Source organism: Plecotus auritus (genome assembly GCF_963455305.1).
Source record: "Plecotus auritus genome assembly, chromosome: 12".
In the NCBI taxonomy this organism is placed as follows: Eukaryota; Metazoa; Chordata; class Mammalia; order Chiroptera; family Vespertilionidae; genus Plecotus; species Plecotus auritus.
Window position 1 is genome coordinate 42,610,814 of NC_137778.1, and position 18,222 is coordinate 42,629,035.

General features: G+C 47.6%; 2 protein-coding genes across 3 annotated transcripts in view; one reads left to right on the forward strand and one right to left on the reverse strand.

The window, feature by feature from the left end:
* Positions 1 to 6,111, reverse strand: part of SLC30A7 (solute carrier family 30 member 7) — a 35,699-nt gene extending 29,588 nt beyond the window's left edge. The window contains exons 1-3 of one of the 2 annotated variants that reach the window (XM_080649336.1): positions 5,624 to 5,871; positions 5,337 to 5,438; positions 2,194 to 2,307 (exon numbers count right to left, since the gene is read on the reverse strand). In XM_080649336.1, the coding sequence (XP_080505462.1) occupies positions 2,194 to 2,307; positions 5,337 to 5,438; positions 5,624 to 5,703 (296 nt within the window). In that variant the 5' untranslated portion in view covers positions 5,704 to 5,871. Of the gene's footprint in view, positions 1 to 2,193; positions 2,308 to 5,336; positions 5,439 to 5,623 lie in introns of both variants that reach the window. The other variant, XM_080649337.1, reaches the window with a different exon arrangement.
* On the forward strand, positions 5,970 to 17,876 carry EXTL2 (exostosin like glycosyltransferase 2). The gene is made up of 5 exons (XM_080649338.1): positions 5,970 to 6,772; positions 9,127 to 9,193; positions 11,660 to 12,087; positions 13,901 to 13,971; positions 15,896 to 17,876. Exons 2-5 carry the CDS (start codon positions 9,189 to 9,191, stop codon positions 16,382 to 16,384), a joined length of 993 nt encoding a protein of 330 aa, XP_080505464.1. The 5' UTR covers positions 5,970 to 6,772; positions 9,127 to 9,188; the 3' UTR covers positions 16,385 to 17,876.
* Positions 17,877 to 18,222: the final 346 nt, after the last annotated feature.

The following is an 18,222-nucleotide window of genomic DNA, read 5'->3' on the forward strand; positions in this document are numbered from 1 at the left end:
ATTAAGAAACGCAGCCTGAACGTTTACCTATTTTAGAATCAATTCTAGCTTCACGTCGTTCTAACTGAACTAGTGTTTAAAATTCTGCCCCCTTCCCCGCAGACTTCCGATGCTTCCTGCCTCCTGCCCGTGGGAGGCGGCGGGGAAAGGGTTTCTTTCTCCAAGAGGCATCTCTGGCTTAAAGTCGTTAGGAACAACTTGAACTTGGCAGCTTTCCTTGTTCAAACATTTTTCAAAGGGTGCTCACAGCAGTCACTCACCCTGGTCCTTAAACCATATAATGGGAGCATCAAGAACACCGCTTTCTGTAGCTTTCTTTGAGGGCCCAAATGGACTTAAGATTTTATGGCGCCAGGGCAGATGTTCTGAGCATTCAGCCCCTTGGAGCTCCAGATACAGTGATCTCCTACACCGTACTATAACAACAGTCTGATGGGTGTTTCTTGTCTCGCTTTTCATCATTTTACAAGGAGCCCTAATACTTCGGTTATACCCCGAATCAGCAAGTTCTGTCGTAGACTTCATCCTTCAGCACTTGTCAAATGTGCGGTTACTATTTTTACAGAGTCGCTCCCCCATCAGACTCCAGGTTCCCCAAGGCAGGTGCTACATCTTACTAAGCTTTCTGTCACTGGAGGAGCAAAGCAGTGGTCCTCAAACATCTGAAGAGAACAGAGGATGTGCAAGAAGCAGAGCGTGCTTGCTCCAGAGCAAAGGCAAAGCTGGGCAGAAGGAGGAGGTGGTGAGGGAGCAGGAGTCGGAGCATGCTGGAGGAGGGTGGATGGAGTAGGGGAGGGAGAGGATGGAGGAGGGTGGATGGAGAACGGGAGGGAGATTATGGAGGTCCTGCACCAGCAAGGGAAGGGAATCAGTGAAAGGAGGACAGACTGCGAAAGCCAGAGCAAAAGGGACTGGAGAGGAGACTGAGGGAGAAGGAGAGGGAGCAACGAAAAGAGCTGAGAGATACGGCGAAGGGGAGGAGAGCGGAGAGAAGAGTAAGAAAAGGATGTGAGGGGGAGGAGGAAGGAGCGGACACAGGCCCAGTGACCAGAAAGAAAGTAGGAACAGCAGAGCAAAAGATGAGAGAGAGAATGAGTCTGAGGATGCACAAGAGTGAGAGGCCAGACAGAATGGGACGGACGATGCAGAAAGGGGAGACTGGAGGATGCGGGGGGGAGGGGGGGGGGAGGACAAGGAAGGACTGCGGGAGGAAGCAGGCAGAGGGAGCAGAGAGAAAGCGGGCAGGAGAGAGGAAGAGGACACTGGTTCTCACCGCCTTACACATGGCTGTGATTACACTGCAGAATGTCCTATGAGCTAAACAAACAAACAAAAACAATCCGTGCAGGCAGAGTCCATGAATAATGGGAACTCCACTGTTTCCACCAGAGATGCGAAAAGCCAGCTCTGCCCCTCAGGGCCCCAGGCTTGGGGGCCTGACCCTCCAGTGTGAAAACACCCTCCAAATATTTGAATCACTCTCCAAACTCAGCGAGAGGTGAAGGATTTTACATAAAAGTGGAGCTGAAGAAGTTATGTAATATAAAACCATCCTGGGAAAGAATGATTTTAAATAAAGCAACAGCAAAATAGCCTCCTAAAAACAAAGACACATGATCATTTGCATAGACTAAAACTTTTTCTCTTTCATCTGCTTCAAAAAACTAAGTTAAGTGTTGAGAAATTCCCTTACCTAGTAACAATCTCACCTACAAATGTTGGATAAAATCAAGATGCCCGCCGAAACCGGTTTGGCTCAGTGGATAGAGCATCGGCCTGCGGACTGAAGGGTCCCAGGTTCAATTCCGGTCAAGGGCACGTACCTTGGTTGCGGGCACATCCCCAGTGGGAGGTGTGCAGGAGGCAGCTGATCGATGTTTCTCTCTCATCGATGTTTCTAGCTCTCTATCCTTCTCCCTTCCTCTCTGTAAAATATCAATAAAATATATTAAAAAAAAACAAAAAACGAAAGAAGTAAATATTGCAGATGACAGGGACAGTGTTCAGAACCAGGCGCCACGACCCCATGCGGTCAGGACGGTGGTCGCCTGTGGGAAGGAACCAGGAGACGAAAGAGATGCAAGGGTTCAAGTTCCATAGTGTGTTCGATTAGTGAAAATTCTTTGAGCTTGAGATTTGTGTATTTTTCTGTGTTTCTTACACATCAACAAAAAGGATTTTAAAAAGTCTTACCCATAAGAGAAAGCATCATTATCTCTCCATTTCGAAATAACAGACGCTGCCAACCCAGCCAAAATGGCAGTGCTATCGAAAAACATGTGAAAAGAGTCGGAAATCAGCCCTAAGCTGGAAAAGAACAAACATGGTGGCGTATTAGAATGGTAACCAAATAGGAGGCATCCTTCTCTAAAAATCTAAGAGTCAGCCCTGCTCATCAGGAAGGAATCTTCCAGAAAGACAGCAATGAAATATGATAAAGAAGAAAAGGAGAGGGGAGAACGACAGTACAGGTGGATTAATTCCATACATTCATTATTCCTTCATTCTTTCACTCAGCAAATATGTCTCAGGCGTCCTATGTACCACGTGATAAGGTGCCCGAATTAGATAGAAGAACCCTCCTTTAATCCCGCTTACATTCTAGTGGCAAGTTGAAAGGCATTGGGCACTTAATGTGGGGAACATACATGAAGAGGTTATCTGTTCTTGCACTGAGGAGACAGTCTCATCCTCAAAAACATACATCAACTATAATTAAGTTTTCACTTTAAAATGAAGGCTCTGAACAATAACCAGAATGTTGCAACAAGTTCAACTGCTTCTAAGAACCTTTATTTGTGAAGAGTGAGTGTATCTTATTCATCTTTCTTCCATAACGGAAAAAATGTGACATTTCATGTTCACAACATCTTGAGACTGACTTATCACAGAATGAAAATGAGCACAGACATTACAATGACCAAGTTCCGTGAGAAATTTACTCTAGGGACTTAAAATTCTAGTGGAACCTTCGAAGCAGAGATAATCCAGTCACATAAAGAAACTGTTGATACGTCAACAAAGGGAACTAAAAATTGTGGTATCTAAAGAAGACATAGAAAGCCAGATTACGAAAAAGGCCCACGCATTTTCTGAATCTGCCAACACTTCAATGGGAACACATTTGTACTCCCAGTCCCCCGATAAAAATTAATAATGGGGAACAGGTGTTTGTGGATGTGATGGTGAACAGGAAGATGAATACTGGCTAACTGAGCTAGGTATAACAGGCTCTGGGTCAGTGCTCGACTCCAAATCTAGAATATATCTGGATAATCTGGAGAAGAGAGCCTTAGGTCAGGAGAGCAAGCCACGGAAGAACAAGTCACATACCACTCACGTTTTCCTTATGTACTGGTGACTTCAACAGTAGCTTGGAAATCAAAGGTTTTAATAATTTCCTCCACAGACCAAAAGAAATACTGTCTAAAATAACATTCCATGAAAGCGGTAGTCTAGGTAGTCGAATATGAATCCACTGAACAAGGCATTTCACATAGCAATTTATGCAATGGCAGGCCACAGTAAAATATAATGTGTTGTAATATAAAGTAACTATGGCAAAACTCTACATATATAAACCAAGATAGTCTTGATACAGTCAGCACATACGTCACAATATGGCATAATTTAGGAAGAGTAAAGAATATAAATATTGAATATTTATAATAAATTATGATTATTCCGATACAAGACAATACAGTTGACCCTTGAATAACAGGAAGGTTAGGGAATAAAAAATGCCTATAACTTTTGACTCCCAAAAGCTTAACTCTAATAGCCTACTATTCACTGGAAGCCTTACCAATAACATAGTCAATTCACACATATGTGATATGTATTATATACTGGATTATTTCCATAAAGTAAGCTGGAGCAAAGAGACAATATTGTTAAGGAAATCATAAGAGAAAATACACTTATAGTACTGCACATATTTGTTGGAAACCATCTGTATGTAAGTGGATCTGCATAGTTCAAACCCGTGTTGTTCCAGGGTCAACTATACAGTGCTTTTAACATGTATAATACATTGAAGGGGGTTAATATTACAGGACACGTATATCTGATTCCCAGAGGACTCAACATGGTTATGACATATATTGAGATGTGACCATGTTTCGAGATGCAGTTAAGATCCAAGTGGTCACTCAACGATAACCTTCGTAATTTGCTGAGTATTACTGACAAAACTGCATTCACGTGTGCACTGAAAAGCAGTCCACTTTTCATATAAAAGTATACAGGTCACCCAAACTGGTGATAGCATCTAATGTCATTGCTCAGTTTCAACAGTGATAAAGCTCAAGGACAGCAACTGTCTGTGAAAACGGCCCTTAGTGAACAGAGATTACGTCTATTTAATGAACAGAGCACAAAGCATAGATGGCATAGGTTCTTAATCGGGGGTCCGAGAGCTACGTCGAGGAACCAAGACCACGCTGAGGTCTTATATAAAAGACTTGAGTGTTGGCTATCATCAGATTCTCAAATGGCTATGAGACTTAAAGACGAATCAGTACACCGGGAAGTGTGATGATTATATTGTTGAACAATTTTATAAGACCCTTAAGTTATTCAACGGCAAACAACTAGATAGTAGTATTTCACTTCCGCGGTTAAACTGGATATACCTCTTCCCAAAGCAGTTAAAAAACAAACAACAAAAACAAAAGTAACACCAAACACCATGAGATGTAAGCTTTTAGGAAACTCTACGGGATTCCCTACTGCAGGCAAGACCAGAGGGAACTCCTGAGACCGTTTCAGCATAAAATTAAAGAGAGAAGTGAGTGGAAGAGCTGACACAGGTCTGTCCAGATGTGCCCTGTATAAACCTCTTCCCCATTCCAAGATCTCAGCACGAAGTAAGTAGAACATCTCAGGTATTCCCTCTCCGAATCTTAAGGATGAAACCCAAATGCCACTCCCCCACAGACAGGCAAGGACACTCCCCCGGGAGGCAGGAAACGCGTTTCTCCCAATTCCAAGAAAGTGGACAAAGAAGCTAAGGGATGTGGAAAGACTCTCTCCATCTGCCCAAATGAGGAGGGGACTTGTCACTCTTGTTGGACAGAGTTGGGGCGGGGGGGACCGGGGAGGGCGGGGTGGAGAAGCGGGGACCCATATCGTAAGAACTGCTGCACGCGGTGCGCCCCGATGTTAAGAAACGTAGCCACGCCAGACAGGTGTAGACAAGAGGAAGCAACTGGGCAGCAGAGGCGGCGGCACCGGCAGGAGCTGACCCTCCCGGCGACTAGCTACGTGGCATTCAGCAAACAGAGCCCGGTCTCCGCCACCCCGGCTTCCGCCCCAGCCCTTCCCCCTTCGGTTACCAGTTGCTCCAGATGCCGTAGAGGAGTTCAACAAAAGCGAAAGAGAGGTTGAGGCACAGGAAGAAAAACAGGTTCCGAGACGTCTTGTCCGACAGGATCGACCTGGGCACGACAAAGTGGGGAAGAGCCCGCGAGTCCAAGCGGGGCCGGGACCCGGACGCCGGGCCCCCTCTCCAGACGCTCCCAGTCCCCAAGTGAGGGTGTCCCTAGCGCCCCCTTCCCTGCACCTCGGGCCACCCTTCGACCTGGGCCTTGTCCCCACTCCCCGCACACAGGGCACCCCGCACCTAAACCAGCCCGAGATCTTGCCCAACAGATTGAACTTGGGTGGTTTGTATTCATCGTCCTTGATGGACAGGGGCAACATCTTCAATGCCCGGCGAAGGGCCGGGTCTCCCGCGCTCTGGAAGTGGCTCCGTGGGTGATGGTGGTGACAGTGGTGACGCCTACGGACGGGAATCCCCCGCGATCGTCCCGGGCCGCGCGCCGATACGAGACACAGACACCGACACACGCCCGGGAACTCGCCGACTTCCGGCCCGGGCCGCGCAACGCGTCCTGGGACGGGAAAGGGGGCGGGACACTGGGCGGGGCTTGCGCGGTAGGCGTGTCGCGGGCGGTGGGCGGGGCTTAGGGCGGCGCCTTGAGGTTGCTGCGCAGCCGCCGTGGGGGTCGGAGCGGGAGGGCAGGCAGCGCCGCGGGGTCTGAAGCGCCGCGATCCGCCCTCTGGAAGAAACTCCTGAGGTGAGGCGGCCGCTCCCGGCTCCCACGCGACCGCCTCGCCTCGACGTTCCCGACGTTCCCGGAGGCGCAGCGGCCTGGGCCCGCCCCGTCGCCACGTCCCCCGTTCGAGTTAAACCCCGGCGCGGGCGGCAGCAAAGCCCGGGAATGCAGGGGGCATCGCGTCCTGTCGCCGCCATTCCGCAGGCAGCGCCAGTGACGGTCTCGCTGGGTGCCCTCAGCGGGCCGCCCAGTGCTAGTGGCCCGTCCAGCCAGCCCGAGCACGGCGCCGGACCCCTCCGTGCGGCCACGCGCGACGGTGGGCAGCTGTGGTCCTGAGGGACGTGGGCGCGTGTGCGGGGAGCGGCCGCGAGCCCGCGCCTGAAGGGGTCTTGGCGGGCGCAGGGCCGCCTCGTCCCGGGGACACTCCTCCGGGCGCCTGTCCCGGACTTTGTAGGGGAAGGTCAGGTGCATCATGTGAGTGACGCCCACTGCCACCTGCGGGGAGAAACGGGACCCAGCAGGCCTGGCTCGGGGTGCGGTGGGACAGGAAGTGGGGCGTCCCCTGCTCCGGTTCACCCCCCAGCCCAGCGCCGCCGGCTTCGGGAAAACGCACACGCGCGCGCGCACCAGGGGGCCGGCGAGGCGCCCCTTCCGCGTGTGACCGCGAACTGCAAGCCCGAAGCTCGGGGCTCCGGCCGCCGCTGCTCTCCCAGGTGAGCGAGTCGCAGAAACGCTCCGGTGCTGACTGAGAAGGTTGGCGCGGGAGAAGATGCGTGGTTTTCTTCGGGTCCTGGACCTTCGGTGGCGGGGATGGCGGGGGTAGCGAGTGGCCGGTTTTATTTTTGAAAATATAATTTACTTACTCTCTAATTTAAAAAAAAAATGTTCATGTTCGTTCAAACTGCTGTGCAAAGAGATCCCGGAAATGTAAGTTGTGGAGAGGGTATTTGGACTGTGCCTTTCTTGGCGTCTATGTCCTTCGTCCTTTACCTTAAGCGTAGGAATATTTCCCTTCAGTAGCATTTACTTCTATTAGCCATAGACTTGGAATTTCACTCGAGCCTTAAGTGGGTGCACGCCAGGTGAGGATGGGTAAATATTTCCATGGCAACTGGATTTTCCTGCAAAACTGCTTTATTTCAGCGCGATGTAACTTCAGGGGAGAGAGGGTGTCTAGGAGTAACCAGATTTCAGCAACTGATTCCCGTAACTCAAGGTCAGCCGCAACCCAAGCCTGTATTTTTGTCGTCGGCCTTTGAAATAACTGCAGTGGGGTGATTCCCAGAGGCAAAGGGGATGGGAGGGGGCAGGGAGGGCAACGGAGGACTCAATGGTGACGGAGGGAGACTTGACTTGGGGTGGTGAACGCACCGTACAATGTACAGATGGTGCATTATAAAACTGTACCTCTGAAACCTATGTAACTTCATTAACCAATGCCACCCCAGTAAATTCAACAACAACAAAAAAGGAAAGAAATGGTGCATTTTAGCATTGCTATAAATTGCCCCACTGGTTTATGCAGAAATCTTTTCACATAGTTTTAAAATGAGTTGGAGGAATCAAAGTTTCATTTCAGTTATGTTGGGACTCCCAGATTCCACCAGTCTCCACCCCAACGACATAACGTAGGTTTTCCTGGGACTGGAAGGGCCTTTTCCTTTCCAAAGGGGCAGTGCCTCTCACAGCATCCAGCCTTGGGTGGCATAACTATCGCTTCAACACTCAGGCCTTGGGGATATAAATTGGACCATTTAAATCAGGAAAAGTTGTGTGAATGGAAAATGTTTGACCGTGTCTCACTTCTTTTGTCATCGTGAAGAAATATTTGTGTATGTACATTAACCAATAGATGTTGTAAAGCTAGTTTCTTTCATTCCTTCAACAATCACTTAGTGAGTGTCTACTGTATGCCAGGCTCTGAGACAGGTGGGGGAAGGAGGTGGGTCTCGGAGCCAGGTAAGTCCAAGTTCCCTGCGAGGAATTGCATGGAAGAAGCTGAGGAGAGGGGGTTAGCGACAGGCAGATCTGTTCAGGGTTGTAGAACTGTGACGTGCAAGTGCACGGAGCTGCCCTTGGTACCGCGGGGAGGGACAGCTATCACCCAGTGAGTCTTGGATGCATGCTAAGTCATCCTTTTGCCCTTTCCATCACTGGTATCATGAAAGGACATGATTTTGGAAAATAAAAAAATGATCCTTCAGCTCTTTTCTGGTGGTCATTACAGATGCACCATCTTAGAAGTCTCCAGATTCTTGATTCCTTCATGTTACAAGATTACATGGGTGTATAAGATTATGAAATAGATGGCATGGTAATGAACATTTTAAAACAAATAAATGGCTATCTACTTTGAACATTGTAATAACTGCTTATATCCTCTCCTACTAATTAACTGCATTAGGTTAACTATGCAGACTCTCGGGGGGCATTAAACCAGCTTTTCTAGACATGGGATGGAGGGTTGTGAGAAATGAGAGCAGAGAGAATTAAGGGGCAGAACCTCATCTCCAGCCGGGGTTCTAGCTCCTTTCGGGCAGTAGTCACGGAGGAATCGGAAGGTTGCCACCTGCCATTCCACAGTCACCAGCCCTGGCATTTCTCCGCACCCCTATTTGAGGTACCATGGTTTTTCAGATGTTTCACATTGAATGTCTTGTGATCCTTTCGTGAAAAAGGAGCTGTGGTGGTGGATAAAACTAGGATACTTAAGAATCTAGAAATTAAATACAAGTGGTAATTGCTAATGCGTTTAGAGAGTTTGCTCTGTGGCATATATGTTCTGGTTTCAAATGTATAAACACGAGATAGTGGGGATGATCTGCTTATTCTGCTTCTGGATACTGAAGAGAAAGAGGAAAACAAAAATGTGGAAGTGTTATCACCAGCCTATAGGATGGCATTATCTATCTTCTTACCTAAATGTGATTTTTAGAGCACAGAATAGCAAATTTTAATTTCTAGAAATCATTCAAAGCCTGTGGACAATGCCATTGAAAGAATTTTTTTAAGTGTTCCTGCTGATTGACAAAAACATCACAGACAGTTCTTTGATTTCCCTTAATAGCATCAAGAGAGTCTGTTCCTATCAATTACTGAAGCCATAAGAAAAAAATTTCAACGATCACGATGAGGTAAGTATCAATATTTTTTTGTCTCTGTTTAAGTTGTGATAAAATACACATATTTGCCATCTTACCCATTTTTAAGTGTACAGTTCAGTAGGGTTAAGTATGTTTACATTATTGAACCAACCCATCTCTAGGACTTTCTCATCTTGCAAAACAAATTCTGCACCCATTAACTCCCCATTTCCCACTTCCCCAGGCCCCTGCATGCACCATTCTACTTTCTGTTTCTATGAAATTGACTACTCGAGGTGCCTCATGTAAGTGGAATCATAGAGTATCTGTCTTTTTGTGCGTGGCTTATTTCATGTAGCACAATGTCCTCAAGGTTCATCCATTTTGTAGCATGTATCAGAATGCCCTTCCTTTTTTATGGCTGAATAATACTCCATTGTATGGCTATACCACATCTCGTTTATCCATCTCTTGATGGACATTTGGGTTGCTTCTACCCTTTGGCTATTGTGAATAATGCTGCTATGAACAGGGGTGAGGTGCCTGTATTTTTATTAGAGAAAAAATATTCCCTATAGAGGTAACTTGGTTTCCTTGGAAGAAATAGGGTGTGTTTTTTTTTGTGTGTGGTTTTTTAAAATACATTTTTATTGATGTCAGAGAGGAAGGGAGACGGAGAGAGAGAGAGAAACATCAATGATGATAGAGAATCATTGACCAGCTGCCTCCTGCACACCCCCCACTGGGGACCGAGCCCGCAACCCGGACATGTGCCCTTGGCCGGAATCAAACCCAGGACCCTTCAGTCCACAGGCTGATGCTCTATCCACTGAGCCAAACCAGCTAGGGCTGGCAATAAGTTTTTGCTTGAGCCACGGTCTGTGAGAAAATTCCGTAAGGTGTCTTTTTTATCTTATCTTTTGAAATAGTAATTCAGATTATAGAGGAAAGTCAATACCTATAAAATTAAAATAGTTTTGTAGACTAGATCAAAGCTGAAAATACAGAAAGACCCTAAAAATATAAAGAGACTCAAGTGTGAGAGTCGGGAGCTTGTTCTGACCCACCACTCTTCCAGTGGCTCAGCCAAAAAATATTTAATATTCTCTATGTCAGCTATCCCATCTGAGAAATGGGGTGGATGTGTTTTAATTCCCTTCTTTCTGCTTTGAGATACTATGTAACATAAAGGGGAAAGGGTCTGACCACTTGCATTGCTATCAGTGAGCTCTGTGAGGGCAGAAATTGGCTGGGCCAGCTCCTTCCCAGCCCTAGTGCCTGACAGTGCTGGGCGCGTGGTAAGCCCCAATAAATGTTTGTTGACTGACAGATGTCTACCACGGACATATTTTGACCTTCCTTTAATAAGGTTAGAAAGCCCATGTGAAATGAGATTGCTTCCATGTTAGCTTTGATATCTAAAACTGTTTATAAAGTATGCGTATGAAAATCTGTTTCTCAGAGAGGCGATTTACCGATGTGAGCCAGTTGCTGAAAGCCAGTATTGTGTATGTACTAGTAAATACCGGGAGAGGGGCCCATAGAATATTCCAGTCTTGCCTCCCCTCCTTTTTCTTGTGCCTAAAGCAGAGAGAGGTTCACATGGAAAGCTCCGGTACCCCAGCCTGGTGAGAGGGATATGTTTACAGAGGTACTGGGCTTCTTTTCCACTCATTTCTGGAACTAATTGCGCATGGCACTGTACTGAGCTAAAAACGCCGTTCTATTTCTAGGCTTTCTTCATAGGATGCATTGACTCCTCCAATCCTTACAAGTCATAACGTTCCTCTTAGGAATAAGGCCACTCCTTCCTCTGCCCTAATCCATGTCACTTCCAAACGCCATCATCATCGTTATCACACAGTAGCGGCAATCAGGAGGCAATGCCAGGAGAAAGATGCCAGGCTAGCAGGAAAGTTTATTAGCACAATTCAGACTGTGTACGCTGAGGGCAAAGAGGACCTCACTGTCTGCCTAGTAACACACAGCTGGATTCAAGGAGGCAGGGCTTTGAAAAAACTTTATACATAATGTGCATGTTACTTCCCTTTAAACCAGTGAGGATGAAGCAATCCAGCTCATAGGTAATGGCTGCCTAAAGAAGTATTGAGGAACGTGATGCTTTGTATAGGCTCTTGGAGGGGGAAATGCCAGATTGCTGGGCAGCCTTCGCCGTGGAAAACGCCATAAGGTCTTTCTTAAGGGACAGGTATATACCCGAGAGAGATGAAAACACGTTCACATAAAAACTTGTATATGACTGTTCATAGCAGCATTACCCATAATAGCAAAATGTGGACTCTTCCTGTTTGACGGGTAGATCTTTTGTCTAAGCAAGAAGATTCAGGAGGGAGGGTCATTCATTGGCCTTCTTATTTTTGCCTTAGCCCAAATCACCTTATCAGGGAGGCAGAGAGAGTGAACTTGAATCAAGTAAGGCAAGATGAACTGCTTTCCTCATTAACAAGCACGGAGACGCATGAGAAGGCTAATGTTTTGTTTCCATTGCTCCTCCAGGTATTGCCACATCTGCAAACTCCCTGGCAGAGTGCTGGGCACCCGCGTGCTCCGCCTCTCCCTGGTGGCCGTCCTCGTGCTGCTCCTGGTGGCTGGGGCGCTGACCACTCTCCTTCCCAACAACAAAGACGACAAGATGCTCTCGTGGCGGCGGGAGGTGAAGGCCCAGGGCCAGCCCGCCCTGCCTTCCTTCACTCTTATCATGCAGACGTACAACAGGTCGGATCTGCTGCTGCGGCTGCTCAATCACTACCAGGCGGTGCCGCAGCTGCACAAAGCCATCGTGGTGTGGAACAATGTTGGGGAGAAGCCACCGGAGGACTTATGGAACTCGCTGGGGCCGCACCCTGTGCCCGTGATCTTCAAGCCCCAGACCACCAACAAGATGAGAAATCGGCTCCAGGCCTTCCCTGAACTGGAGACCCAGGGTGAGTCGTAGCAACAGAGGGAGCTGGGGTTGTACGCGGATGGCTGGACTCCTCCTGTCTTAATGGCCTAGAGAAGATGGGGGAAGTTTAGTCATAAGAAAGCACTTTGAAAACTTCAGGGACAGTTTCCAGGATGTCAAGAAGCAGCTTCGCGGGAAAGAAAGCATGTACATGTGACAGCAGGGACAAGAGGTTGTGATTGCGAAGGAAGATATGCTGTGCTTGCACATACTGCATCACAGAGGTAGCGGATGCCACTTATGCTTAACTAGAGGCCTGGTGCACAAAATTCATGCATGGGGGCGGGGGGGAGTGTGTCCCTCAGCCCACCTGTACCCTCTCCAATCTGGGACCCCTCGAGAGATGTCTGACTGCCCGTTTAGGCCCGATCCTACCGGGCAGTCGGACATCACTCTCACAATCCAGGACTGCTGGCTCCCAACTGCTCGCCTGCCTGCCTTCCTGATTGCCGCTAACCGCTTCTGCCTGCCAGCCTGATCACCCCCTAACCACTCCCCTGCCAGCCTGATTGATGCCTAACTGCTCCCCTGCCAGCCTGATTACCCCTAACTGCCCTCCCCTGCAGGCCTGGTCACCCCTAACTGCCCTCCCCTGTAGGCCTGGTCCCCCCCCAACTGCTCTCCCCTGCAGGCCTGGGTCCCCCCCAACTGTCCTTCCCTGCAGGCCCAGTCGCCCCCAACTGCCCTCCTCTGCCAGCCTGGTCACCCCTAACTGCCCTCCCCTGCAGGCTTGATCGCCCCCAACTGCCCTCCCTTGCAGGCCTGGTCCCTCCCAACTGCCCTCCCCTGCTGGCCTGATCACCCACAACTGCCCTCCACTGCTGGCCATCTTGTGGTGGCCATCTTATGTCCACATGGGGGCAGCCATCTTTGACCACATGGGGGCAACCATCTTGTGTGTTGGAGTGATGGTCAATTTGCATATTACTCTTTTATTAGATAAGATAAAGGCCTGGTGCACGGGTGGGGGCCAGCTGGTTTGCCCCGAAGGGTGTCCTGGATCAGGGTGAGGGTTACCTTGGGGCATGGGGCGGCCTGGGCGAAGGGCTTGTGGTGGTTTGCAGGCCAGCCACCCAAGTGGAGGCCCTGGGATCTGGGATTTATTTATCTTCTATAATTGAAACTTTGTAGCCTTCAGCAGAGGCCAGGGCAGGCCAGGAACTTGGCTTCCTCTATCGCCAGGGAAATCCAAGCCTCCTGCTCGCTCATGGCCGCAGCCATTTTTGTTGGGATTTATTTATCTTCTATAATTGAAACTTTGTAGCCTTGAGCGGAGGCCTGGGCCGGCCAGGGTGTGCAAAAGCTTGGCTTCCTCCATTGCCGGGGAAACCCAAGCCTCCTGCTCGCTGATGGCCGCATCCATCTTGGTTGGGTTAATTTGCACACTCACTCTTGATTGGCTGGTGGGCGTGGCTTGTGGGTGTAGCAGAGGTATGGTCAATTTGCATATTACTTTTTTCTTAGGATGTATTTCTTGCCACCGCCTTCTATATAGCAGTCACATGAAGTTATCATTTGCTTTAAAGAACCTCGGTGTTATTTATAGTTTCATTATTTATTTATACTTTCTACAATAATAGGTGATAACTACATGATAATTTCCCCCTCAGGCAATGATAAAAATCAATTACTGTTCAAATCAAAACTTCTGCTAGACAACTCTCTCCAAGAATAGTTACTTACTAATTTTGTTAGTACCTCGTGTGAACAATCTGGATAGACACTGGTGTATCTTACTCATTGTGTTTTCATTTCCAAATGGTTTGGTTTTCAATTTTTCCCTTTCATTTCAGCGGTGTTAATGGTTGATGACGACATCCTAATTAGCGCCCAAGACCTTGTGTTTGCTTTCTCCGTTTGGCAGGTAAGGTTGCCCAGTCCTTTGTGAACTCTTCAGCACGGAGTCCTGTCTGGTGTTTACCTAGAGCAGCGTGGTTTAATGTGTCATCCAACACAGCTTGGGCAGCTTTTGTCCAAAAGAAAGGTTCATTTGTGATGTGGTCATCGAGCCTTCCTGTGCTCCGTTAAGCCAGCCTGTAGGTTGTGCTGTCCTTTATCTGTATTTGACTTATATGTGGGTTCTGGGGGGAAGAGCTAGCACTTCCTTCCAGAGAGCAGTGCGGAAATGACCTGGACTGTGGTCCAGCAAAGACTGGCATCCAGAGATGTTTTCCACAGGGCCACAGGCGTGTCTCAGATGAGAAGTATTTTTGTATTAACCTTGTTAAAAGAAAGCATTTATTATAGCCACAAAATTTACTCCTGATTCTGTGGTCATTGTTTAGAAGTCAGTAATGACACTTCTGCATGCACCATTGCCATGACAGGTGTGTGTGGTTTTTTCCTAAATCCTGCTGGGATGACAGGCACAGATTGCTCACTGGCCCTCCATTCTAAAAATACAGCACTTCCTGCTGACCGTGTGTTAGCAGTGGCTGACTTGTAGCAGTTGCACTACAGTTACCTGAAACCACACTGCAGACAAACACTGAAACCCTGTCCAACATTTAAACAGTGTGCTCCCCAGTAAATGGTCTGATTTGCACGATAGTAACCTCCTTAGTTAGAATTCTGCCGCACCCCAAAAAGTGTATTTTTTGCTGATCTGACAAAAAATAGGTATTTTTATTCACTCACACCAGACGGCTATTGTTGTATTGGCTGTTGTCATTTTTTTTATATGACAATCTAAGGGGAAAGAGGTCAGTGCTCCTGACTGAGTAGTCAGGTATTACATGTTTTAAACATTCTTTAGCAACCTATTGAAAATTGCTGGATTACGGTATAGTTAAGATTATGTGCTCTCCTAAGGGTGGTTTTGCTCATTTCAAAGGTGTGCTAAGGGACAGGGCTTGCTTAAGGCAAAGAGAAACCTTTGACTAAAGAAGTCATAGGCCTGGGGCATGACTACCCGCCATGACTTGCCCAATTAGGGATTTATGATCAGATCACCATGAGGTTATTTTCCATAGAACCCCTTTTCCGTGCACACTTTGAAATGGGATTTAAACCCCGCCAGAGAGAGAGAGAAAGAGAGAGAGAGGGAGTGTGTGTGTGTGTGTGTGTGTGTGTGTGTGTGTGTGAGAGAGAGAGAGAGAGAGAGATCCTGGTTTAGTGTCTGTTCTTACCTCTTTCACATGCTTTACTGGTTTTCCTGTGCATGTTGATTTGTTTTAGTCACTCTCACCTTAATAATATTGTGTAACTGCTGTCCTTTCTTCAGTCATCCTGACACATCTCGAGATATATATGTATATATATATATGTATATGTATATATGTATATGTATATTTATATTTTTAAAAAGGAAACACCAGGCTGAAAAGGGATAAAGATATAACATTGTCTAAAAATCAACAGTGACTTTCAGGAAATTTGGCGTCAACATGGAAATACAGTAAACTCATACATGTAGACCCACAATCCTAAGAGATTAGAACAGTTTTCGAAAGAGTCACGCTGTGTCATGTCTCCTAGAATAGGCACATTCATACATCCCGCTTCCCCGAGGTGAGCTGGCAAGATCCAGCCCCTGGTGACTAAAAGTGATTGATACAGATTGTGTTTGAATCAGGAGAACGTCTGCAAGGCTAGGGATTTGGGCTGTGAAGGAATTTGACTGTGAACGTGTCAGGACCTGGACATACGAAGCTGCCTGGAGTTCAGTGAAACAGGAATAAAATGAAGCTGGCAGATTCGTTTCCTTCTCTCTGTAATAAGTCATTGCCTTTCCACTATGTCTGCTCTAAAGAAATGTCCACTCACTTCTTCTTTTTCCATCTGTTCAGCAATTTCCTGACCAAATTGTAGGATTTGTCCCCAGGAAGCACGTTTCCACCGCGTCGGGCGTCTACAGCTACGGAGGCTTTGAGCTGCAGACACCGGGCGTGGGGGATGGTGACCAGTACTCCATGGTGCTGATTGGGGCCTCCTTCTTCAGCAGCAAGTACCTCGAGCTCTTCCAGAGGCAGCCCGCAGCCGTCCACGCCCTGGTCGATGACACGCAAAACTGTGACGACATTGCCATGAACTTCCTCATTGCCAAGCACACCGGGAAGACTTCGGGGGTGTTTGTAAAACCTGTAAACATGGGCAACTTGGAAAAAGAAACCAGCGGGGGCCATTCGGGAATGTGGCATCGAGCGGAGCACTTCCTGCAGAGGTCTTACTGCGTCAATAAGCTCGTTAGCGTCTACGGCGGCATGCCCCTCAGGTACTCCAACCTCATGATCGCTCAGTTCGGCTTTCCCTATGCCAACCACAAAAGTAAGCTGTGAGCGCCAAGCAGAAACAAACCGCACACGGCTTAGCGGTTGAGTACCTTCTTCACACTGGTTGCTTGTTTGTTTGTTTTTAAGCAACATCATGAACTTGTATCCACTCTGGAAGTCTCTACAAAGGAAAAAATTGCAGCACTTCTTGGATGTAAAACCCATATGAACTTCAACACCCAAGAGCCGGGGAGGTCTTCTTGTGAGGAGTGTTCACGCATGGACATAACTCCTGGGCCAGTGACTTGATCGTGCATTCTGAAATGGCCCTACGGTTTCTTTGATGCCTGGCATTTGCCTTAAGGACTAATCGTGAGCTGTTTCCAGGACCAGAAGTGTTTCAGCTTTTTCATTAAAGGACAGTCGCTTGCATTCGAAGCCTGAGACGCTTCTTAGCAAAGCCCGTGGAGCTGGGAAAAGGCATGAGGAGCGATAGGTCTCACCCGTATCACACAGTGGAACTTTCCTGACTCGGTGTTCAGCGTCTCTGTGGTCCCCCAGCCAGCCTTCCCAGGGCTGACTCAGCCTGGCTCGGCTTTGGAGCAACCATCGTGCTCTTCTTTCTGTCCATAAGTCTGCGGGACTCTGAGGCTTCATGTAGTAGCTGAAGGACGCCTCTGTTCTGCTTGATCTCCATGAATGTTCCCTGCATGGATCACGGGAAAGTGCAGCTGCTGTTTTTATAAGCAGCTAACATGCGGCGAGGAGTCGATGTTTTACCAGGTTCAGGTAGTGCATTTTTGTCACTGAGCCTGACCTCAAGACGGTACATTGGATTTTTTATATTTTATAAAATATCCCTTCTGAAAGGATGTTGAGTAGGCACAGGCAGAAGTCAAAACTCTAGTATCAAAAGATCTTGACTGTGGGGGCATAGGTTATCACATGGATGCTAGAGTCGTGTGTGTTAAACACAGTCAGTCTCTTGCACTCAGAACTTATTTTTTCTCTCCCAAAAAGATCTAAGGCACTATTCATCATGAAATTTTGATTACATAGATACAGGAAAAAATAAGGGATCTTTCTCATGGTGGAGGGATTCTGTAGGGAGTCTGCACAGGTTACGTTACATTGCCCACGCTGCTGTACGAGCTAGTATGTGTTCCACGGTGTCTGTTTGGTCCTTGCTCACCACTGGCAGCGAGGAGCACTTACGTAGGCCTCTGTCTTCCCCCTCTTCCTCCTCCCCATCCTCCTCCTCCCCATTCACCTCTCCCTCCCCCTTCTCCTCCCATAATGCCATTCTATCCCCACAATTGCAAAGCTGTGAAAACATCATAATCCTGGTTTATGTTCCAACAATGAGGTCTTTGTGTAGTTAATCCAGTATGTGTTGTTTCTTTTGCATTGGCATGTGTGTGTGCGCTAATGCAGTCAGATAAAGCCAGTAGAAAGCAGAACCTCTCTAAGAATGTAATGTTAGTTATCTGCTCTGTCCTCTTGGGATTGCACTGTCATACAAATAAAATGAGCTTTTACCATTCAGGTGTTCTGTGTTAATTAAGCAGACTTGTGTTTTTTTACAGACGTCTCAAGTGTTCTAATACATAGCTCAGGGGAAGGCAGAGGCATTCTCTACATTCTCCACCAGATAAATATTCCCAGATTTTTTTTTTCCATTTTGTGTTCTTAAACGTAAGCATCACTAAGTTAATTATATCATTTTTTCAGACATTACACAGCAAATAGGAAAACCAAGTGAAGCACAGCCTGTGTGACAAAGTCCCTGGCCTTGAGGCTGGAATTCGCTAGAACCGCCTTTCCCTGCACACTTCTTGTTAAGCTCAGGCCTAAAACCGCATACGGGAAAGCTGTAACTCAGGGGTTCATGTTCCAGGAGAGCC